This window comes from Trichosurus vulpecula, chromosome 2 (genome assembly GCF_011100635.1).
Source record: "Trichosurus vulpecula isolate mTriVul1 chromosome 2, mTriVul1.pri, whole genome shotgun sequence".
In the NCBI taxonomy this organism is placed as follows: domain Eukaryota; kingdom Metazoa; phylum Chordata; class Mammalia; order Diprotodontia; family Phalangeridae; genus Trichosurus; species Trichosurus vulpecula.
Genome location: NC_050574.1, coordinates 35,582,293 through 35,606,812, shown reverse-complemented (window position 1 = coordinate 35,606,812; position 24,520 = coordinate 35,582,293). Strand labels below are relative to the sequence as shown.

General features: G+C 51.6%; 1 protein-coding gene across 1 annotated transcript in view; it reads left to right on the top strand.

Moving 5' to 3' along the window:
- Positions 1-24,448, top strand: part of SAMD4B (sterile alpha motif domain containing 4B) — a 31,278-nt gene extending 6,830 nt beyond the window's left edge. The window contains exons 2-13 of the mRNA XM_036743324.1: positions 5,676-6,066; positions 13,806-14,276; positions 15,925-16,164; positions 16,816-16,925; positions 17,206-17,292; positions 17,948-18,266; positions 18,939-19,024; positions 19,135-19,256; positions 19,609-19,807; positions 20,165-20,288; positions 22,006-22,089; positions 22,309-24,448. Of these exons, the coding sequence (XP_036599219.1) occupies positions 5,871-6,066; positions 13,806-14,276; positions 15,925-16,164; positions 16,816-16,925; positions 17,206-17,292; positions 17,948-18,266; positions 18,939-19,024; positions 19,135-19,256; positions 19,609-19,807; positions 20,165-20,288; positions 22,006-22,089; positions 22,309-22,337 (2,067 nt within the window). The 5' untranslated portion in view covers positions 5,676-5,870 and the 3' untranslated portion in view covers positions 22,338-24,448. The remainder of the gene's footprint in view (positions 1-5,675; positions 6,067-13,805; positions 14,277-15,924; positions 16,165-16,815; positions 16,926-17,205; positions 17,293-17,947; positions 18,267-18,938; positions 19,025-19,134; positions 19,257-19,608; positions 19,808-20,164; positions 20,289-22,005; positions 22,090-22,308) is intronic.
- The last annotated feature ends 72 nt before the right edge of the window (positions 24,449-24,520 follow it).

Genomic DNA, 24,520 nt, shown 5'->3' with positions numbered 1-24,520 from the left:
GATGGTTCTCACTTTATTTAACTGGACTGTTCTGCAGACCTCTATGTAAAGCAATTTTTGTGTAATGTGAATTTGGCTGTAGACATTGGGGAGGGAGTCAGAAAGGGGACAGTGCACCCATGGAGGAAGGTAGCTCAAGGATACTTGGGGACTAGGTACAGAGGAGAGAGAGCAGGAGGAGGAACACAGGGGGCTGGGGCCAGCAATGTCCAAGCCTGGCCCGAACTGAGAAGAACAACACTTGGAGTCCAGACATGGACCCGCAGGAGAAGACACATGGTACCTGAGAGTTGACAGATGGAAGACAGACCCTCGGGTGGGTAGGCAGAGCCAGAGGTCTCAGGCCAAGCCCCTGATCTGCCATGGCATCAGTGCTGGTAGCAGTTTCTTGTGCTTCCAATTGGAAGGGTTTATTTTAGGGTTTTTAGAGTGGTGGTGGTGGGGGGGATGGGCAAGGAGTGCTGAGCCAAGAGACAGGAGCAAGGGGAGAGAGAGAGAAAAAAAGAAAGCTCAAAAGCATGGTACTGCACAATAAAGTTCATATCCGGTGTGTTTTTGTTTTTGGAATGCAGGTTTCTTTCAGAATTCTTTACATAAAGTCAAATTTGTGTAAAGTGAGAACCGAGAACTGTCTGTACTCCACATATATTCTAATCAGGCTAGGATACAACAGGACTGTTTACTTCAACAAGCATTGATGGTACCCAGCACTGTGCTAAGACTCAAAGGAAAGCAAAAACAGTGCGTGCTCTCAAGGAGCTTTTAGTCTAATGGGACAACTGTCAAGGAGGAGGGAGAAGATATGGGCAGCACACAATTTTAAATTTAAACTGTATTATTAACATTTTCTCTATCACTTTCTTAAATCTAGACAATCAGAAAAACAAGCCCTGATTTTCAGTGTTTGTTGATTTCCAGAGTGTAAATACCGAAAATGTAATAATTGGCTTTCATGGTCAATCTGGCTCCAGCAAATTCCTGGGCACTATGTAGACAGCCATGTACCAATGAGACATTTGCAGCTAAATTGGTGGTGATGTCAGAAGGCACTGGCATTAAGGGGGCCAGGAAAGACTTCATGGAAAAGGGAGGATTTTAGCTGAGACTCAGAGGAAGCCAGCAGGTAGTGGTGAGGAAGGAGAGAATTCCAGGGCCAGCTAGTGAAAACCACAGTCTGGAGATGAAGGGTCTTGTTCATGGAATAGCCAAGAGACTGGGTTTGTTGGATTGAAGAGTACGGTGGAGGGAGCACATTGTAAGAAGTCTGCAGCTGTGGGAGGGGGCTAGGTTATGAAGGGCTTTGGATGCCATCAAAGGATTCTGGAAGTGATAGGGATCCAGCTGGAAGTTCTTGAATGCCTGGGGGGGTGGGGTGGAGGGGGAGTTATGGTCAGACTTGTACTTTAGGATGATCTCTTTGGTAGCTGAGTGGGGAAGGAGCTGGAACAAGAAGAGACCAACCAGAAACTAAGTGAGGACCAGCATGATAGGCCTCAAAGTGAATTGGAAATTCCAAGTCTGGGTGACAGGGAGAATGATGATACCGCTGAGCCAGAAATAGAGATGTTAGGTGGATGAGCCAGTTTGAGGATAAGGCAATGAGTGTACTGTTAGACACGTCCTTAGCACAGTGCCAGACACATAGTAGGTGCCTGATAAATGTTTGTTGACTGACATGTTAAGATTGAGGTGCAGGTGATATGTTCCACTAGCAGGCATCTGGAAATACAAGGGTTGGACAGAGCGTTTGGTGGGGGTAGGAGCATCTGTATAAGGAGATAGTTGGGGCCCTAAGAAGGAATGAGCTTTCCAAGAGAGTGAGCGTCTGGTAGAGATGAGCAGAGTGGGAAGCACAGAGCTTCGGAAGGCCTTTGTACTTGGAGGGTAGGATGCAGAAGAGCCATTGAAAGAGACACAAGAAGAACCAGGTGGCTTGTTTGAGCATTTTCAAGGAATTCCTGTGCTCTGGTCATTTTCCAGGAAGCTCTGGCCATCTCTTGTTTCTTACCCTCATGATAATTACCGTTCCTATAGGCTAGGTCTTCTTTTTCTCATGGCATGAGTCTATGCCTTTTAGGAATGCCTTGCAGAAAGTCACATTTCAGTACATCTCAAGACCTGAAGCTGTTTCCTTGGCTTTGCCATTCACTTGATGGTTGCTTTCTCATGTTAGGTTAGGCAGTTGCCTTTGGGTTACTGGCCTGTTACTACCTCTTCTGTGCAGTAGGCATGCCCAGGGTGCCATAAAGGTGAGGGCAGTCATTAGTGCCACCTTGTTTGTCTAGCTGTTGTTGGCATACATGGGGTTGGGAGCCAGGAAGGGTTTGCAGGAAAATGAGTAGCACTCAGATAATTTGGCCTGTTCTCCTCTTGGAACAGGTCCCTCTTGTCTTTTCTCTAGGAGTTAGGAAGCAAAAACAACTGGGTAACCTCTTCCAGGATCACCTGTTGGTCTGACTGGGTGGTTTCCTGGATGATCCCTCTGTTCTTCACCTTTGGGATTAGCAGATACTTCCCAAGTATCCAGCTCCTTGTTTTCCTCAGATGTTCGTGGGGAGCTTGATGTGCTCTCTGCAGAGGACTTTTGCCTCAGGATTCCCCGTGCTGCCTGTTCCTCTGTGACATATGGGGATCCATGTTCTGGCTGGGCATGCCCAGAGTAGCAGTGAACCTTGTTTGAGGCTGAGGCAGATCCAAAAGCCAAAGAGACTGTCCACTCCCACCCCCCGAAGTGGCAGCACCCTCACTAGGGCTGGGCAGGGATCAGGGAGGTAGTTGGGACATGAATCTCCCAAATTGCTGAGGGCACCTCATCATTCAGTCACATTCAAGACATCTAGACAGCCCTTGACTCCTGAAAACAGCTGCAAATTTTCTCTTTGGATGAAGTTTGAACAGTGCTGCTTTAAAAACCACTGTTCTTTTCCCCCACACCTGACTTTATAGATGATGGTCAGGCTCTCCTGCAAGATTCTGGGGCCCTCTCAGCTATTATAGAGGACTATTTCTCCTGTTTTCTATAACTATTGGAAAGACTTTCTGGTCTTATTGAGGATCTCAAAGAGAGCTGAACTCAGCCTAGCCACAGTCCAGATGTGACTGTAACATTACTCCTAAAAATCATCTAGTCTAGGGCCTTCATTTTATAGATGACAGAACTGAGGCCTAGGCGGAGAAAGCAGACTTTCCCCAAGGTTCTAGGTGTTTGTGGCAGAGAGCTGGGAAGGGAAGCTTCCTCTGCCCATTCCTGCATGAAGCCTCTCTCTTCTGTCCAGTGAATTTTCTGCTCCTGGAGCCAAAGAGGTTCTTTGTTCATGAAAATCATTCAGATACTTGAAGACAGTGGTTGTGTCAGTTTCTTCCCTCTGTTAAAGAACTTTCTCCAGTTTTCTCAACTGTGTCTCGTAAGGTTTCTAGATTCACCTTCTCTTTCTCTGGATGCCTCTTGTGGTACCCTAGGAATTTCCAGATGGTAACTGATATTTACATAGTGCTTTATTTGTAAAGGGCCTTACATTTTATCTTACTCGCACGTTATAACACCCCTGTGAAGTAGGTATTACAGCTATTACTGTCTCCATTTTACAAATAAGAAAAGTGAGAGTCAAGGGACTTGCCCGTGGTCACACAGTGAACATGGGAATTTGAGTCCAGGTCTTTCCAACACTGCTGCTTAAAGCTCTGACTTTCCCCAAATCACCCCTAATAAATAAGCAAAGAATTGTACCCACCCCCACCCCCTCAGGGGCACAAGGAGTATTACTAGTTCGATCACACTGTTCCATGCTGGAGAGCTACAAGGTAATTTCCCCTCCCCATCTGTAGAAACCAGCTTGCTCTAAGGTAAGCTACAGCCACCATTGGGTTCCTTGCCAGGCACGTCAAACTCATTGAGGTTGGTGTTAGCCTTTCTGACTCCAACCTTCAGTCAGTAGGGGACCCAGAACTGTCTATTCCTTGGCCCTTTTGATCTGCCAATCAGTCAAGTATCACACATTTCTTACTGTGGGCCAGGCACTGGGCCCACAGGTGTTGGGATGTCCCTACAAAAATTGAAGGGACTGGTCTCTACTTGAGAGGAGTCAACATTCTATTCAACAAATTCAAAATTAATATAAGGCAGGAAGGGAGGGGGTGGCGGAATTCAGTAAAGACTTCATGTAGGATGGTGCTTGGGCCAAGCCTTGAAAGAGAGATCCTGGGAGGAAGAGGTGAGGAGGCAGTGGGGACAGGTGGCAGGCCTTGGTTTCAGGCCCCTTGGTCAGTTAAAGAAACTCGAGGGAGGAGAAGACTAAATTAGGGGACATAGTGGTTGTCTTCAGGTGGGCCTCTCATTTGGAAGAGGTCTTAACCTTGTCCTGCTTGGTGCAGAGCAGTGCAGGGGAAGGTGCAGTGAGAGCTGTCCCTGTGGGCAGTGCTTCAGGAGGTGGGGAGAGCTCCCAGGAAGAGCACTGGGTGTCCTCTAAGGCTGGGTGACCACTTGGATGTTGTACAGGGGCCTTTTTTTTTGGCTACTGGTTGGACCAGGTAGCCAATGAATATTTTTATCAGAGAGGAACCTGTGTGACAATTCAGGCATTTGTAGAAGCCCTGGGACTTCCTAATCTGCCCAGATTAGAGATAGCTAGGTGTCACAGTGTCCAGTCTAGAGTCAAAGACCTGAGTTCAAATGTGGCCTCAGAAGCATCCTAGATTTGTGATCCTGGGTAAGTCACTTAACTTCTTTGTTCCTTGGTTTCCTCCACTTTTCCTCAAATGGATATATTAACAGCACTTACCTTGCAGGGTTGTTGGGAGGATCAAATGAAATAATGCCTGTAAAGCACTTGGCACATAGTAGGTGCTTAATAAATGCTTGTTTCCTTCTGCCTTCCCTGCCTAAAATCTGAGGGCCAGAGAAGTGTACTCATCCCTGGAAGAAGTTATAAGTCTCTCTACCCATCAGCCCCTAAGAGTGGCCTGTATCAGGAAAGAAAGAATATTTTACAAAGGCGTAAGATGCCTCTTCTGAAAGCGCTCTGAAGAGGTCGTTCAGCCTGTCCTCTTGCCCTGGGACAGGAGTGCATCTAGCTCATTCTGATATAGACAGGTGGCTCTCATGTTTTTCAGGGCCTCCTTTGAGTGGCCTTTCAGAGTCACTAATCATAGGATTAGAGCACTTCATGGATAGTGTTTGAGCCAAAAGGAGTCTAAAGAGATTGTCTCCTTCAGACAGTTTAGGTACTATTACCCTTCCACCGATGAGGCAGCTAAAACCCAGACATTTAAGGAAGTGATACACCCAGGGTTGCAAAACAAGTCACTTTTGGGCCCGAGAAGCTAGAATTCAGATGGTCTGCTTCCTTGAGGAGTACTCTGGCATTTCTGCCCTTCTGGACAGCCAGCACTTTCTGAAAGTTCTTCGTTCAGTCAAACCATGTCTCTTACTGAAGTTTAAGTTTAGTTCTTCAGAGATGTGAATAAGTCAGTCAGCATTCTCATTTAGCAGTCTTGGATAGCATGGTTAAATCTGCTTTCTGGCCCGGGGGATCTGGGGACAGAATTAAAGGAACATCCATCCCCATATTCTTTCTTCCCAGAAGCTCAGCTGCTAATTTAGCTCTGCACACAAGGAAGATACCGAGGCCTCCTAAGCCCTTGGACTATGTCTAATACCCCTGTTTTCTCTCTTCTAGGAGCCCATGGAGACCTCCCTGACGTGAACAGGCCTCTGCCCCCGCTGCCCCCCTGGGATTTTCTAAGCACCCTGATCCCCCCGGGGAGAGACAGCAGGATTCTGGAGCCGAGACCATGTGACAGCATTGCCCTGCCCCACCATTCCCCCACCCCCGGCCTCTGCCGGTGCAAGCCCAGGCCCTGGCCACGGCACCATGATGTTCCGAGACCAGGTTGGCATCCTCGCTGGCTGGTTCAAGGGCTGGAATGAGTGTGAGCAGACAGTAGCCTTGTTGTCATTGCTGAAGCGGGTCACCCGAACCCAGGCCCGATTTCTGCAGCTTTGCCTGGAGCACTCCTTGGCAGATTGTAACGATATCCACCTTCTGGAGTCAGAGGCCAACAGTGCTGGTGAGTCTGCTCCCCTGTCAGACTAAGGCCCAACACAGACCTGGGGGTCAGGGAAGGGAAGCCAGAGAGTCAAGAGAGCTGCTTTGATATCATCCTTGTACTCTCTCCCATTTCTGGGATTTTCATGTTGTGTGTCAAGGAACATAGTCATCAAAAAGGTCTTGAGCCCTGAATGTACGGTGAGAGGCTAGGAGAGGGAAGCCGAATTTGTGCTCTGCCATATCCCAGAAGCACTCTGAATCCTTCTCCTCAGTGCAGTTCACTTAAATCCACATTAAGTACCTCCATGTGGTAAGCCCTCATCCTCGGCCCTAATTAGGATTTCCAAGATAGACAATCCCTGCCTTTGGGGAGCTCACCATCAGTCTAGGTGAAAAGAAGGCACAGGCACATCACTACAAAATGGAATCAGAGGCTACAGAACTTGGGCGCTATCTGGTCCAACCCCTCACTTTACAGATGAGGAGACGAAGGCCCACTGTACAGATCATGAAGGAAGACAGGAAAGGCCAGGCGTCCTCGGAATGGGATTAGAAACAGAGAACATAGGATCCCTCCATTACTCGGGGAAGGACAGCGTCGTGGCCACTAAGATGAGCTTGTAGGGATGTACTGAGAGAATAAGGCCTCTTAGACTGCAAAGTTGAAGGCCAGTGCTAGGGAGGGGTATGGGAATTGGTGAGGGAAACAATTTAGGGTCTGTCATGTAACTCATGAAGAGAATGGCTAGGATAGGGAGTAGCTTGTGCCCCCAGGCCTGGGCACTCAACCAAAGGACTTGAAGCTACCACTGAGGTGCCCTGCCAGGGCCTCTACCAGCTAGGACCAGAGGTTGAAGAGCCCAAAGGGGTACCGGCTCCTAGGCCTAGGCCTATATGCAAACTGGGCACTCAGTGGAGATTTCTTTATGGTCATGAGAAAGAAGTAGGAGTGGAGGAGGAAGAACTTTACCTGATGAGGTGGCTGTGAACAACACCTGGTCATTCTGACCTGGGGGGGGGGGTGGCCTAAAGTGAGTGGCCCTTCCTCTTGGCACCTGGTCTGCTCAGTCTAAACATTGAAGCCAGTGAACTCTCAGTGACCCTAGGAGCTCATAGCTCTCCTCTTGGCCTGCCCTCTCTCCATTTCCTCTTGTTCCTCAACACCACACACCCCTCACTGGGCTCTGGATGCTGGGGCATTTGAGCTATTTGATGTGGAGAGGGAAGGAGGGAGGGAAGGCCCTAGTCAGAGCAGTGTAGCTTCTGGCTTTGACAAGGAGAAATGTAGTTAAGCCTTGCCCAGCTAGCCCAAGAGCCAGGTCTGGAGACAAGGAGAGAGGGCTGCTCTTAGGAGTGCTCTGAGTTAGAATCCTGCCCCTGTTACATTAGCTAAATCATTCAGCCTCTGTTTCCACATCAGTAATAAAATAGGGGTGATGATGGTGGTGGTGGTGGTGGTGGTGATACATAAAGTGTCTCTGTACCAGGGTGCTTGTGGGCATCAGAAGGGATACTGGGGAAAAGCACTTTGTGAGCCTTAAAGCCGTCTGTCATTGTCAGCTTACCGTCCAGAGCAGTGGATAGAGCCCGGGCCTGGAATCAGGAAGAATCTTCTTCCTGAGTTCAAATTTGGCCTCAAACACTAGCTGTGTGGTCCTGGGCAAGTCACTTAACTCTGCCTCAGTTTCCTCATCTGTAAAATGAGCTGGAGAAGGAAATGGCAAACTACTTCAGTATCTCTGCCAAGAAAACCCCCAATGGGGTCACGAAGAGTCAAACATGACTGAAACAACTGAACAACAATAGAACCTCCTCCTGGGGTTTCTTAGGGAATTGTGGAGCAGAGAATCTAGGGGGCATAGGGAAGAGGTATCTCATGTTTGACATTCTCCTCACCCACTCGAATGCCCTGTGGGATGCAAAGGATGATTTGGGGATATTAAAAGGCATAATACATCATTCGGAAGCCAGGACTTCATCATAAAAGGGTAGCAGAGACTGACCTGTGGAGTTAGTCAAAGGCCAGATATGTTATTTGAAGTTAGCACTTGTGCAGAAGAGCAGAGGGCCTGTTGGGGGCTGGGCTGATCCAGGAAGGACAAAGAGGAAGGAAGAGCCTGGAAGAGGCCAGGGTGGCCATCGGTTGAGCTAGGGAGCGTGGCCTGGACAAAAGCTGCCCATAGGGAGCGAGGGGAGATAAGACTGGAAGGGCCTGGAATGGCAACCCGAGGAGACATGAAACTGTGTCCTTCTCCTGGACTCCTGGCCTCCCACCCTGAAAGGCAGGAAGCCTGTGGCCCTCTCTTGTATTTCCCATAGCAGCTAGCACGGTGCTGGGCCATCACAGGCCCTGGGTAATTGCTCATCGGAGTCCTCTAGTTTGCAGACTCACCCCCACTCCCATGGATTTCACCTAGGAGGTCAAAATGTGGAGTGCCCCTGTGGCACGCCTTGCCTGTGGCATTCTTCCTCAGTCAGAGGACCCCCAGAGACTTAAGGTTTATGTCCTTGTGCTCTGAAATCCCCCTGGCATTGGGCAGAATCCAGGGGGCTTCCTTTACGGGAGGGAAGTGGGGAGTTGCGTGAGGGATGGAGACCTTACCTTTCTTTGTGTCAAGGGGACTCCTTTTGGCAGTCTAATGAAACCTGTGGGTCTCTTACCGGAGTAGGGCGGAAGGGAAGGGGAGAGGAACAAGCCTTTATACGGCACCTCCTGTGTCCCAGGCACTGCGCTAAGAGCTTTACGAATATTATTGCATTTGATCCTCACAGTAACGCTAGGAGGTAAGAACAATTCCAAGCCCCATCTTACAGAGGAGGAACAGACTGGCAGGGATGAAGTGACCTATCCAGGGTCACACAGCTAGGAAGTGTCTGGGATTGGATTTGAACCCAGATCTTGCTGATTCCAAACCCAGCACTCTGTCCACTGTACCATTGGCTACCTCTGAACATAATATAAAATCCATAGGGTTACAAAGGTAACCAGTTACATTAAAACATATTTATTCAGTATAAAAGAAGTTTGTGGACTTCAGGCTAAGAACCCCTTGCTTAGACTAAAGGTAAAGACCTATCTGGATCCTTCTATTTGAGAGTTTAGAGCAGGAGCTATATCTACTGCCTGGAAGGAAGGGTTCCCCAAGGCAGCTTTGCAGACTCCACCCTGCTCTGGAGGTGCCAGGGGAAGTGCCAATGCTGTCCCTTTCCCCTAAGGATCTGAGGAGACTTCAGCCAACCTCCCTCTTTTTGCCCTGGGAATGAGAGCTGGTTGCATAGCATCTTCATGGAGGTATCTTAATATCGGGGGTGGGGAGATGCAGATGGTCTGAGGACCTGGGAGTGAATCCTCTTTTTCCCTTCTCCCTACAACCATTCTGTCTTTCCTGCTACTGTCCGTCCAGCTGTGAGTAAGTGACATAAATTTAAGCCTCTTTGGAGGGCCAGAGCCGGGCAGGCTAGGTTAGGGATGTCCCTGGCTCCAGTATGGGGGAGGAGCCTGGGGACAGATCAGCTGGACTCCATTTCTTGTCCCTGAAGCTCCCTGAGCAACACTTCCAGCATTCCTCCTGCCTGTATTAGGTTCTGTGAATCCAAGGCCATTCTTTCTCTTCCCCTTCACCCTTTCCAAAAACAAACAAACAAAGAAACAAACCAGCTAACCTCTAGGTTAGGCTTATTCTGCTTCCCTTCCTGCCCTGCCTCACTCTGCCTCAATCTGGGTGGGGAAACTGAGGTCAGGAAGGGGACAATGAGTCACCAGATCAGGGACCTGATCCCAGTCCAGATCATCACCCCCACACAAACACCATACACCCTGGGGTGGAGCTTGGGGAAACCTCATCTTTACTCTTTTCTCCTGTCAGAGTGAGCCCAGCAATGCTTCTTTCATGAGTTCCTTCAGTCCAGTTCATTATACAAAAATGTGAGCCTCCCTCCTGGCCTATTTCCCCTCATCTCCTCCCCCTTCCCCCCCAAACAGCCATGGCTAGAGCGTGGGGAATGGGCAGTTCTCAGCCAAACCTCAGCCCCTTTGGCAGCTGTCCAACGCGATTGCAACAGTAAGGGATATAAAAAAGGGTTTGGCCTCATCAGCGCCTCAAAGATAGATTTGGCCCCCGAAAGCTGCCAAGCCTCAGGGTCGTGCCCTACTTAGCTCTAGTTGGCCCTCCCCTTGCTGTTCCCACCTCCGTATGGGGCCTGCCCACTCCCCACCCCTGCTAGCACCAGCCCTTCTCCCTATCCAAGTCATGCCCCCACCCCCTTCATCATAAATACTGGCTGCCAAGAACAGGTTTATGGCTTAGTGAGGGATGGGGATAGAACACGGTGCTTCATCCTCCCCTCCTCCCTCCATACCCTTGGGGTCAGAGTTGCTTGTTATGCCTCTGGCTTAGAGGACCACAGTCACATCTGGTTTTGGTAAAATAGTTTCCTGTGAGATTCCCTTGCACCACCATCACAAATCTGTGGGAGAGATCCAAGTCGGCTCTTCTCCCTTCCCAGGATGGGGCATGGGCTAGGCTAGGCATGGTGTATCCTCTGCAGACTCCCACAAACAAGATTTTCTTTTTTCTGGGATGGGTGGGGGAAGTCCCTCAGAATAAGGGGTGAGATTCCAGAATACATTGCCTTCTCTCCCACTCTTATGTTAGCCCCCACCACTGTGGATGGCCCCTTGAAATTTTCAGTTCACATGTATTTATGGTATACTCTACTGAATGCCTAGTTTTGTATAGATGGCCCTGACGAGGATAGATTCCCACCCGTTACCCATAGTCTCAGTGGGGACTGCTTCTTTAGGGGCCCAATCCAAGTTCCTTGGAGCAGTTCCACTACCATCTCACTGTTTCTTAGGCATCTGCCGACTCAGTGTCAGGTCCCACCCCCAAGGCTAGACTCTCTGCATCAGAAACAACTCTTTCCTTTCTCCAGAGCAGAACAAGGTCCCTCATTGAAGCACTCACTTCACTTGGGCAGGGTTTTCTTACCAACTTGTTGCCTAGGCTTTACCAGTGAGAGGCTGTGCCATGTTGAGGCCCAGGCAGTGCACGGAGCATAGTGGCTTGGGCTTCCCCATGGCCCTGAGACCTCTGCTCCTCTTGAGGTCTAAACGAATGTCAGTGAGAATGGACACCTCAGGTGGGGGGGCGCGGGCGCGGGTGCAGGCTGGGGGGGGGGGAAGGTGGGGGGTGGGTGGAGTGAAGCCAGAAGTGAAAACTTTCCTGACAGATTTGTCAATGGGGTGGGGAGGGAGGGAGCAGGGAAGAGAGACTTAGGGAAGCCCTTCCCAGGATTCTGTGATAGAGTTTGCTTTGCACGTGTCTCTTAAGATCAGGTATAGGGACTGAGGTGAGAGGCAGGGATTGGTAATGAAACAGAAAGCCTCCTTTCCTGTATACTAAACCCGGAGGTCACCTGTGCTTGGCCTCCACTACCCAGGGCTTGTCATTTGTCTCCCAAGGCTTTGTGACCCTGAGGAGGGAAGGGGGGAGGTGGGGACTGAAAGGTTGAAGCTTTTTAGTCTGGGAAGATAGAGGTTGTGGAGGACTAGCAGGGGCTCAGAAGAGTTCCAGGAGGGAAGGGATGGGGAAAGGCATCTCAGCATCTGACTCAGTCGTTTTGCCTGATAAATTGCTGAAATCCTAGATACTAAAAATAGCCTTTGCTTTCACACTGCTGCACAATCAGGTCAAGGGTTAAGTAGGCTTAGGCCAAGTAAGAGGACCTCATTAAGCCCCAGTAATGGTGGTGTAGATAGTAGGGGTTGCTGGAAAATCTGATCTTCCAGTCCCCTCTCACACACTTATTGGCTGTGTGACCCCAGGCAAGTCTCTGAGCCACCCCCCCCCCCCCCAACACAGTTCTGAGAGACAGAAGTGGTGTCTTGAGTAAGGAACTCTTTGAGTGAATACGGGATGGAACTCAGAGTCCAGGAAGACCTTGCTGGTGCTTGCTGTGTGACCTTGGGCAGCTCTCTGGGTCTCAGTTACCTCTGAGGTCCCTTCTAAGCTCTAAATCATTGATCCATTGTGGTGTTAGCTAGCCCCAAGAGATTGCACAGGGTGAAGAATCAAGGGGGGGGGGTCAGGAAGAATTTAACCCATTTTTGAATGGCTAGTCCCAAAGCCATAGCCATGGAAAGTTTGTGGCATTTGGAGATATCCCAGACCAAGAAACAAAACCTGTGCATTTGTACCCCTTTGATAGATTGCAGAACGGAGGTGGGTATTGAGTGTTTTTCAGGTCACATGAGGTCCCAAGTAGCAAGCATTCCCCTGGCAGGCGGGCAGAAAGAGAGTTGGAGAAAGACAGGCTCCTCTTGAGAATTCACTGCAGGGGGTATTGTTTTGAGTCTCATTGGGAAGAAAGGCTGAGGCTAGAAGTAGTTTGGATCCCAGTGCGTGGAGATCAGGACACTTCCCTTCTTCAGATGCTATCCTCTTCCCGTCATAATTGGCAGGATACCAGCCTCTCTCTGGGCTCGGGCACTCAGCATGCACATCGGACATGCCTGTGGGGTCGGTTTGCTTCTTTGTAAATGGAAGGAGGCAGAACTGCAGCAAGAGGGTGGGTTGGTAGCTGTCAGGGAGAGGGGGTCATGGTTTACTCCTCTGCCTATATCTAGGAGGGCAGGAGAGCAGGTGCCCTGCCTTGGCCATCCTTGGTTCTCAATAGTTCTGAATTAGTGTGTGAGCACAGCTGCCTGGGGATCCCTGTGGATGTGCTGGGGGCCCTTGGGCTCTTCACGCCCACATCACCAGTTTTCCAGGCCCTTGTCTCTGCTTTCAGAAAAATGTCAAGGGGAAGGTCGTTGGCAGTGAAATGGCATTTGCCCCCTTTACTGAGGGGGATTCTCTAGTTTGCTAAATTTGTCTCAAAAGGAAATGGGGGGAAAACTGAAAGGACCAATTTGGTCTGTCAGCATTTCCAGCCCCCCCCCCCTCCCTGTTGGGGGAGGGGCAGAGTCTCTTCCTCTAAGAAGCTTAAAGTCCCAGTGAGGAGATAGGTCACACACTGGAGAACCAGGCAGGGCTTTAGACAAGGACTGGGACAAGACTCTGGAATTTCAGTTGCTCAGAGGAGGTTGAGGTCACTGTGGACAAAGATGATTGGAGAAAACTTAGTGGCAGAGGTGAGATGTATGGAAGGAAAGGGGTCTCAGAACAGCACTTGAGGAAATGCTGAGCTGCCTCCTCTGGAGCTTCTGATAGGAGGGCCATGGGAATGGAGCCAGGACAGGACAAAGGGAAGGGCATCCCAGAACTGTGTGAGGGAGAGTCCCCCAACCTGATGGAGCAGGAGAGGAAAGGGACACCCTGGGATGCATGGAAGGGACCTGGAGTCAGAAACTTGGCTTTGAATCCTCACTCTGCCCCTTGCTTCCTGTGTGTCCTTGAGGAAATCTCTCAGTTTCTCTGGGCCCATCTTCTCATCTTAAACATAAGGAGGTTGGATCTAATGATCTCTAGTCCCCTTCCAGAGTGAAAGCAGGTGGTTCTGAGGATGGAGGCAGTGTAGAAGGGGAGAAGAGGGAGCAAGAGGAAGATGTTCAAGGGTCAGGGCCCAGAATTTGTGAGGGGGAAGTAACCTTGATGGGGCTTTGGGGGAGGAATGAGAGAGACCCTGAAATGGAACCAGAATCCAGAAGTCGGGCTATTGCTCACCACCTTTCCCATGATTCTTCTCTACCATCAACTCTTCCCTGTCTTCGAGCTGAGCTCTTTACCATCTCCTATGTTTGTCTTTTCCCATTAGCCATCATCAACCAATGGCAGCAAGAGTCCAAAGAGAAGGTAGTCTCCCTCCTGTTATCCCATCTGCCCCTGCTCCAGCCTGGTAACACAGAGGCCAAGTCCGAATACATGAAGCTGCTGCAGAAAGTGCTGGCCTACTCCATTGAAAACAACGCCTTCATTGAGGAGAGTCGGCAGTTGCTGTCCTATGCCCTCATTCACCCGGCCACCACAGTGGAGGACCGAAACTCGCTAGCCCTCTGGCTCAGCCACCTAGAGGAACGGCTGGCTGGGGGCTTCCGGACCCGAGCCGAGACTACCTACCACTCCCGCCAGGGCTCAGATGAGTGGGGTGGTCCCGGGGAGGCTGGCCCTGGTGAGCTAGGGCCAGGCTGGCAGGACAAGCCACCACGAGAAAACGGACATGTGCCCTTCCACCCTTCTGGTGCGGTGCCATCCACCATCAACAGTATTGGGAGCGCTGCTAATGCAGGTGAGGCCTGGCCCATGGCCACCCTTAGCAGCTGCTGGTGCAGGGCCTGAGCCTGAGCCACGCTGGGAGCACTTTGGATACAGCTCCAGCTCCCAGATCTGATTCATAGAAATGAGACATCACAGTGTTCAAATAGGAAGGAATTTCAGAGATCTCGAGGCCAGCCTCTTCACCTTCCGAATGAGAAAGTGAGATAGACCTCGGGGGAGTGGTTTGCCTTCAGTCACATGTGGTAGCGGTCGAGTGGAGCCTGGCATTGTGGGTCACCTGGTCTTGTCAGTTGCCATGGGGGAGAAAGGATCTCAGTGTGGGCTGAGAAGATTTCCTGGATGTGCTTGAGCTGGGACTCGAGGAGGGGCCAGGCGGAGCGGGGAAGGCTTGGTGGTGACAAGAGGTGGAGGCAGAAATGAGTGGAGGGGTTTCTTTGGGAGACTTATGGCTGCATTAGGAAGGTTGAATCTGGATTGTAGAGGGCTGGGCCTCGAAGGTTAGGGTGAGCAAGTTTGTCTTGATGCAGCAGGAAATTAGAATCTTCCATGATTTTTTGAGCAGAGGAGTAATGTAGTAAAAGCAGTATTTAAGGAAAATTATCCTGTCAGATGTGCGGGATAAACTGGAGGTGGGAAAGAGACAGGAACTTGATGAAAAGCCTAAAACTCCCTCTCAGAGAGAGGATTTGTATTCTTTTTATTCTGTTGGTCAGTCTTAGGCCCTGTGTAGTGACAGTCTATTCATTCCCATCCCTCACTTCCTACCATCTCGGCCTCACTGCTCTAGCCTTCCTTCCTTCCTTCCTTTCCCCACCCCTTAATAGTCCTGGGATCTGGGGGGCAGAGGAGGCAGGTGGAAGATGGGGTAAAGGGTGGCAGTACTTTGTTCTGAAGAGAGTTTTCCCTGCCAGTGTCAAGCATCTTCTCCCATGTTCCCATTCCGCTCCATTCAAGATCCTGGAAACCTTGCCCTCCCCTGGCCTGGGATCTGTCTAGCATCTTCCTCTTTGAGAGAACTCATTATGCCTGAGGGGGCAGAAGCCGGGAATAGGGGAGTCTGGACTTCAGGGTTCTCCTGCAGAGAAGGAAGATGCAAAGGATGAGATGAAAGGGCCTGGAAAAAGGAGGCAAGGTTAGAATCTTGTTCATAAAGAGCAAAGGTGGCAGCAGGTGCCTAGCGACTGTTCAGGTCTCTGACTTAACATCAGGTTAGCGCTTCCCTCGGCAGAGATGGTTGAGCACAAGGAAGAGGGACTCCAGCTCCAGGCCCCACAGCCGAGGGGGCTCTAGGAACAGCTGAGCAACCCCAGGGGTTGTTGGGGATTAGGCCTGCCTGCACATGGCTTCTGGGAGGTCTGCTCAGCTGGGAGTTAGGAGATGTGGCTTCCAGGCCTCTCTCTGCCCTAGGCAAGTCACTTCCCCTTTCTGTGCCTTGATTTCCTCATTTGGGACAAGAGGATAACAACACTTTGCCGGCTTGCAGCACAAGGGCTACTGTGAAGATCAAATGTGATGATGGATGGGAAAGCCCGGTGGAGTGTACTGGAATGGCACTGCTAGCGCTGTAGTGTGATTGCCTGGGATGGGGGCTGGGCTTCCCACCACCCAAGGTCTGGGAGGCTGACGCTCCCCCTCCTCCCACTGTACTTCCTCCCTAGGTCTCCCCTGCCAAATCCACCCGAGCCCGCTGAAGCGGTCCATGTCACTCATCCCCACAAGCCCACAGGGTCCTGGTGAATGGCTGAGCCCAGAGGAACTGGGGGCGAGAGCAGCCTTTGCCCCACCCGACCATGCGCCCCTCTCACCCCAGAGCAGTGTGGCTTCCTCAGGCAGTGAGCAGACGGAGGAGCAGGGCTCCAGCCGGAACACTTTTCAGGAGGACGGTAGTGGGATGAAAGGTGAGCTGGGGAGTGGCTGCTCTACCCTTGCTGTCCCCAAGGAGAGGAAATGGAGAAAGCCCCCTGTGTTTACATGGCCCGCTCCCCTCAGGCAGGCAGAGTAGCCATGCAAGAGCTTTAGGAATTCTTTAAGAGAAACCCTGGGGAATGCCAGAGTTCTCGTGGAACACATAAAATGGGTAGAAGCAGCGATTGGGCTCTTCAGAGGGCATTGCCTTAAGAAAGGCTGGGTCTGGGTTTGTGGGGGACAAGGCAAGGACTAAGAGATAGAAATGGCCTTCCTGGCCCTGCCAAAGCAAGGGGCAGAGTGGCAGAAAACCTCCTCCCTCTCTCAGCCAGCCAGCCGTCACTTAGGATATCCTTTCTATGTGCTTCCCTGTGCTCAGCTCTAGGGGTGCAAGGACAAAGCTGGAACAGTCTCTGCCCTCAGGGAGCTCCCATTCTCTTGGGGAGACAACCATGTGCTTCCAGAGGTGTATTCAAGACAAAAACCGAGTGGAGTGTGTGGGGTGGGGGGCGTAGATCATTAAAGACTCCAGGTAGTGAGAGCAATCCCAAAGCAGAGAAGGGAGGGCCTCCATGGCATGAGGGTCAGCCAGCATAAAGGCACAGACACAGGAGATGTGACACCTCGTCTTCTCCCCACCACAGATGTGCCATTGTGGCTCAAGAGTCTTCGCTTGCATAAGTACGCTGCCCTCTTCTCCCAGATGAGCTATGAGGAAATGATGACCCTGACTGAGCAGCATCTGGAATCTCAGGTGAGCTCCCACAGTTTTCTCCCAGAGCCCAAAGAGAGATCCCTGAGTCAGCTTCCTTCTCCTGTGCCAATCTAGGTCCATAGACCAAGACAGGAGGGTTAGAATGTCCGGCCAGAGTATCTGAAGGCATTTCAGAGGGGCCTGGATTTCCTTTTGGTGCCCACCCATTCCAGGCCCTCCTCTTCACCTCCGGCTCTGCTGTAGCCCAGGAGGGCCTCTCTGGGTTCCTGTGGGCAGCCGTCTCAGCTTTCTTCTGAGATCTTCCCTCCTCCCCACACAGAATGTGACCAAAGGTGCCCGTCACAAGATTGCCCTGAGCATCCAGAAGCTTCGTGAGAGGCAGAGTGTCCTCAAGTCTCTGGAGAAGGTAAAGACTCGGGGGGCATTTGGCAGAGGCCGTGTGGTGTCATAGAAGGATCACCAGAATGGGTGTCAGGACTGACTGGATCAGCCCTGCCAGGGATGAGATGTACAGTGTTCTGGTCTCTTACCTCTGGGCCTGATTCCTCCTCTGCATACTAGACAGGGTTGGGCTTGCTTTCTAAAGTCTTTCCAATTTTGAGACAAGTTGTCAGACCCACCATTTTTAGTAAGATTCAGGGCACTAGAAGCCTGAGAGCTCTGGTCATCTTCTCTGCTCAGTGCCCTACAGGAGGCACCAAAGGGACTGCTTGTCTGTTTCCAGCTTGATATTTTATTAAGCACCTAGTATTCTGGGTAAGGCTGGGTATATAGGGTAGTAGAAAGAACTGTGGGTTTGAAGTCACAGATTCTAGATGTGTGACCTTGGGCCAGTCCTTCTCTGGACCTCATTTGCCAAGTCAGTGAGCATTTATTAAGTGCCTAATGTATACCAAGCACCGTGCTAAATGGAAAACAAGGAGGCCCTTGCATCCTTTTAAAAAGCCTGTGGTCCTATGATCCTTCAGTTTCTTTCTGTCTCTCTCATGCTTGGCTCCTACAGTGCCTACTTCTGAAACCCTTTTTGACTCAGCATGTGTGTACTCTCACCCCACTCGCAGGATGTGCTGGAAGGTGGGAACCTGAGGAATGCATTACAGGAGCTCCAGCAGATCATTGTCACACCTATTAAGGCATACAGCATCCTTCAGGCAGCTGTGGTGGCTGCAGCCAAGGAGGGGGGAAGGGGGGAGCCGCCGCTGGGCGCCGAGCCCCCCCCAGCTCGCCCAGCCCCAGAGAAGGCCCCTGAGGCCAAGGATCCTCCAGCAGAAAGCTATCCCCCCCAGCCGGCCCCTGCCCCCAGTGATGGCAGTGAGCCAGCCACAGCCCCTGTCGCCGATGGAGACCTCCCTAGCCAGTTTACCCGTGTGATGGGCAAAGGTGAGAACCCCATCCTGGACACCTGCCGAGCTGCTAACCCTCAGGAGCACTGGGCCAAAGGCCAAGGGAGAAAGGTGGAGGTGGGGCGGGGCAGAGATGAAAACTGAGTCTAGATGCAGGTGACTGAATCAGGTGCACTTTCCTGATCAGCTTCTCAGGGCAGAGGCAGATCAGACCCTTCCCCAAACATAGTCCTTTGTACTTGCCCCATCCCTTCTGTGGTGCCTTTGTTTGTGCAGTCTTGTCTTCCCTGCTAGACTGTAAACTCCCTAAGGGCAGGGCCTGATTCTCATTTCCTTGACTTGTGCCGTTAAATAGAGTGGGTAGAGTCCTGGGGCTCACAGACCCACAGCCGGTAGTTGGGGTTTTCTTGGGGGGATGGGGCAGCAACAGGAAGGAGCTGCCCAGAGACACAAGACAGCCCAGGGCTGCAGCTGGGTGTGGGAGATGGGTGCAAGAGGAGCAGGGAGGCCAGCAGAGCCCCACTGGGTGCTCCCTATTGGGCACACTAAGTGCTAAGTTCTGCCAGACTCCCCTGCTGAAGGACCCTGCTGCTATCAGGATCCTCTTGGAGTGGGGCCTCTGGTCTCCTCAAGTCACAGCTCTGAGGGGGCAGTGCAGGGTAGTCCCAGGGCCTTGCTCATCTCTTTCTCTTCCTTCCTGTCTAATCAGTGTGCACCCAGCTGCTGGTGTCCCGGCCAGATGAGGAAAACATTACCAGTTACCTCCAGCTCATCGAAAAGTGCCTGACACATGAGGTGAGGCCTCCCTGATCTTCTTCCTAGGAGGTGAGGGGCTGGAGGGTTTCCCAGTTTCTAGCCAGGCAGTTCTGAAAGAGATTCCCTTCTGCCTGCTCCCCCCACCCCAGGCTTTCACCGAGACACAGAAGAAACGCCTGCTGTCCTGGAAGCAGCAGGTGCTCAAGCTGCTTCGAACCTTTCCCCGAAAAGCTGCCCTGGAGATGCAGAGCTACCGGCAGCAGCAGAAGGGGTGAGCGCTGAGGAGGGGCGCACTGGGCATCAGCAGGGTCCTCTCAGCTTCTGTGGAGGGAGCCCTGGCCCAGCTCCCATCATGCACACTGGGCAGGAGCAGTGCTTGATAACATTAGAGACCATTGAAGGTTTGCCAAGCTATTTATGAGGTCCTCATTTCAACCTCCCTTTCACTTGTGGAGAGGCTGGTGAACACACACAGCTGGAGCGCCTTCCTACTAAGCCTCCCAAACTGTGCCTTCTGTGTCTCTTCTTTCCCTTGCCAGCATTGGACTCTTACCTTAGGGTAGGGAGGCAGGACAAGGCTGGACAGCCGTTACCCTCACACCCTTACCCCTTTGTTTTGACAGCTGGGCTTTTGGCTCCAACTCGCTCCCCATAGCTGGTTCTGTGGGGATGGGAGTGACCCGACGGGCCCAGCGGCAGTTCCAGATGCCTCCTCGGGCTCTGCCACCTAGCCGAATGGGCATCCTGAGTCCTGCAGGCATTGGGGGCGTCTCACCTCGGCATGCCCTCACCAGCCCTAGTCTTGGGGGGCAAGGACGACAGGTATGTCAAGGTCAGGGCTATGAGCTTGGGGGGCAAGATGCCAGCTGGTGTGGAGGCCATTCCCCTAGTTTCCGGAGGGGGTTGTGATGGGCTCCATAGAGAGAGAGTCCAGTGGGGAGCCCTGGAGGCATTGGGGGTATCTCACCTCAGCATGCCCTAGTCTTGAGGGGGCAAGGATGACGGGTGTGTCTAGGTCAGAGCTATGAGTTTCGGGAGGTAAGATGCCAGCTGGGGTGGAGGCCATCCCCCTAGCTTCTGGAAGAGTCTCCACAGAAAGAGTCTGGTGGGGAGTCCTGCAGAGAGGTAGGTCCTTCTCTTCTCCCCTTACCAATCTCTGTTAAACCTTCTCACCCACAGAACCTGTGGTTTGCCAACCCTGGAGGCAGTAACAGCATGCCCAGTCAGAGCCGGAGCTCCGTGCAGCGCACCCACTCCCTCCCTGTGCATTCCTCCCCACAGGCTCTCCTCATGTTCCCCCCAGGTAAGGCGCCCTCTCCCTGGGGCCTTTGTCTCTCTCTCTTTTTTTTTCCTCTTTGTCCCTTGGTATTTTGAGCTCTCATTCTCTGTGTTCTCCTCCTGTGTCTTGATCTTGTGTTCCTTTTTACTTGCGCATGTCAGTTTTAAACTACATTAAATTGAGGCCTGGACTTTATGATCTTGGAGGTCCTTTTCTGACCTAAGATTCTGTGACTAGATATGAAGAAGTGGACATGTGGACAAAAGGAATGTACCACTGAACTTGATTTAATACAAAGCTGTTAGCAAAGTTTCAAATCAAAAGGTAGATATTTTTTAATGAGCCATAATATTGATTGACTTAGGAATGGAAAAGAAATAGGGTAGAGAAGTGGGCCCTTGTCAGGTTAAAATAGGGATTTTGATGTCACAGTTAAAACATCTGGGTTTCAGTGTGTGGGAAGATTCTGTTGTTATTCAGTCGTGCCTGTGACTTAGTGACCCTGTGGACCATATCACACCAATGCCAACCATGGCCTTTGCTTGGCAAAGATACTGGAGTGCTTTGCCATTTCCTTCTCTGGTGAATTAAGGCAAACAGGTGGAGTGACTTACCCGGGGTCATACAGCTGAGTGTCTCAGGTCGGAATTGAAGTCAGGTCTTCCTGACTTTCTGACACCAGGCCTGGTGCTCTAACCATTGGGCTGCCCAGCTACCTGAATAAATAAATGATCTGGAAAGGATATGGTCAGGTGAAGGCTTCTAAGCTTGCAGATGATGTTTAGTGAGTTAAATGGAATTGGTGATCAAATACAGGGCTATCTCACAAGCCTGTATGAGTGGAGAGAAAAGATGAGTTACATTCCCCAGCACACAAGTTTGACTTCATGCACTTAGGGACGGCCTTTTGCCCCTTTTTGTATCTACAGAACTTAGCACAGTGCCCATCACATAGTAGGCACTTAATAAAGGTTAAGATTGACTTAGGGTTAAACCTGTACAGTATGCAATGGTCGGCTTTGTGCTGCCCACATCAGAAATGCAAGGTCCAGAATCTCACCAGAGTCTGGGGCTTAGAGACACTACCCCCTTGGCTGCAGTGTGTATTCTCAGAAAGAGGATTGGGGATATAATCCAGAGCCTTTGTCAGCTTTTTTCTCACTTTCTGACATCCCCTCCTCCTCTGATGTCGTATGATTCCATGCTTCCCTGGAGCTGGAAAAGGTCCCAAGAAGAGCCCTGTGATCACAGGCAAGTTCTGGATGTGGCCTGAAATGCAGCCTCCTCGCTCTCAGGAGATTCAGGCTGAGATGGGACGGGTTGGGGTTCTCTAAACTCAGGAAGGGGTGCAGAAAGCTGGAATATTGACTCGTGCACAGACTGTGGAGCCTGGGACATAGAGACTGTTCCTCGTAGGAAGTACTTGCTTGTTGAGCCAAGAACAAAACCCAGGTCAGCTCACTTTGCCCAGTGAGGAGTGGTCTTCCATCTTTCCATAAGCAAGGCTGCCTTGGAAATAGAAGCTTGGTCAGGAAGGGCTTAATGTGACGGGCAAATGAAGGAGGGTGGAGCCACACGTCCTCATGGAAGGCACTTCACAGAGGCAGTGGGGACTTGGTGCTAGTCGGGCTGTCTTGTCCTTGTCTCCCCTCATTAGCCACCATCCATCTCTCCTTTATTTCTGCCATCCTCCGTATCTCTCTTCTGTCATCCTCACACTTTTTCCCTTCTCTCTGTCCAGACTGCCAGGTGCCGGGCCCAGACCTGGAGATCAACCCTACGCTGGAGTCTCTCTGCCTCAGCATGACAGAGCACGCTTTGGGTGGTGAGAGCTTCCCTTCTCCCTTCCCCTCCATGGGCTCCTTTCTCAGAGGTTGTTCCCTCGGCCTTCCCCTCTTAGCCCACCGAACAGTGCAAGGCCTGGAAGGCTGAGCCCAGCTGCAGCAGTACGGGGCAGGAGGCCCCAGTCCCAGGGATATGGGTCTGGGGAGGGCTGCATCTCTCCTTCAGCTCCTGACTTCCCTCGTTCCTCTCTCTCTCACAGATGGGACAGACAAAACCTCCACGATCTGATGTGACCGAGAGCCCAGCAGACACGTCATCTCCCTGGGGTGGGGAGAGGGGGCTGGTCCATCCCCTCAGTGACAGAGGGGTGGTGTTGGCTCAGTTATATGTTCTAATATTTTTCTACTTTATTATCCCTTTAACTCTGGTTTAATATTGATAGACACCATTCGCCCCCCTCCCCCCAGAAGCCCCACGTTGCTATGATGCAGGGTATAGAGGGGGATCTCTGCTGAGGGCCAGGGCATGGTAGGGAGGGGAACCAGGGCCAGGGGAGCTGCCCTGGGCACCTCTTCTTTCCCCTGCTTCCTTTCTGGACGATGGCTTTCCCAGAACTCTGACTCCAAAGGAGATCACCAGATTCCCCCTCCCCCTTAGGGGAGCAGTGGGGGGGACAGAGCACATCTCTGCCTGCTCTGGTCAACACTTTGTGGGAGGAGACAAAGTCTTGTTTTCTTCCATTATTTCGCCTCTTTCTCGCAGACACACATCTTGCCCCAAGGATTGGGAGCCACCTCCCTCTCCCCCTCCGCCCCCATCCCCTTCCCAGAGTTTCCGTACGATTAATTTCTTAGGCCTATTTAAGACATATATTTATATAGTTCTTAGCGGTTTCTCTGTCTCTCTCTTTCAATCACACGCTCCCTTCCTCTCATTTTTAATCTCCTCATTGGGTCTCTCTGAGCCATGATGTGTGGAGGGAGGGTGATAGGGGAGGCTGAGGGTTTGGGGGATGGGACCGGGGAGAGGGCAGCGCCTTCTCCCCCCATCCTTCGTCCACCCTGCCCCCCAGACTCCCCTCTACCCCCTGCCTAGCTCCTGGAGGCCCCGGGGGGAGGGAGGGCAGGGCAAATAGGTGGGGGAGTGACCAGTGGGGTCAGAAAGTCTGTTGCCTTAATGCCCCCTCCCTTCACACACACCCTTTCTGTAGCCCCACCCTAACCAGGAGGTGAGAGACTGGGGGTGGGCAATGGAAGGGCTGTTCTTTAAGTTTTTTTCCTTTTCTTCTAACCTTCTCCCTGCTCTGTCGTGACCTCACTAAAGTGGAACACTACATCATAGCCTAGAGTCCCATCCCCCTACCCCCTTGGGGCTGCTGGAGGGGAGATGTCAGAAACTGCCCTCTCCTCCCCCTCCCCCTCAGGTGGGCCCACCCTACCCCTTTCTGCTGGGACTCTCTCAAGCTTTTCACACAGAAAAGGAAAAAAAAAATGTTATTTTTAGATACATTTTATGAATAACTTTTGTTATGACTATGGCTGGTAACCATTACGTATGTTATTAAAGAAACAAAATGTTGGAAAAAAAAAACCAAAAAACCCCCCCCACACCTGTCCCCTCTCCCTTCTTCCCAACAGCCACCCAGTCTGGTGCCCCTGGCTCAACTTTCCCTTCTCAGCTCCTGGTCTATTCCCTTTCCTGCCCAGGGAGGGAGGGGGGGCAGGGAATCCCAGGGGCCTCATCTCCAGGGGGGCCTCCCCACACCCTGGCTGGGGGGAGGGGTGGGGAGGGGCTCGGGTTTATTTATGTACCTCTTGCACTCATCAACCTATGCAAGCCCCTCTCCCCCATCCCCTCCATATTGCTGTGCCTTTGCCTGTCCCCCATCTCCTAGGGGACACCACGATTTGGAATCAGCAGAATGGTGTTTTGTGGGGTAGGGGTTCCTGTCCACTCTAGGTTACCCCCCTGCCCCCATCCCCAGCCGGGTCCCATCCCATCAGTCTGGTAGGCATGAGCCGGCTCAGCCTACCAGTGAGGACCTCCCTATTGGAAGGGGGTGGGGACCCCCAGAGAGGAGAAAACCATCCTCTCCCACCCTCCAGCCTGACACCAGAGTGTGTGGGACGCAGGCGGCCCCCACCCCGACGGGCAGGACCCAGTCCCCCGTCCCCTGTCTTCCCTTCCCTCCCGGGCCCTCCATGGTTTCAGCACCCCCATCTTTCCCCAGCCCCACTGGCAGAAGCAGCTTTGAGTAACTGTACACAGTTTTTCTCTCTGTTGGAGAAAACAAATTTGTTGGAGTTTCACTTGTTTAATGGTCCGGGCTTATTTTGGAAAAAAAATTCTGACCTTTGTTATAATACATTTAATGAAAACCCAAAATTCCTTTGACCCAATCTTTGGCCGCCTTGCTTTTTGTGATGGGGACCCTATGTGGGGGGGGATGGGGGGGAGTGGGGTGTTTTACT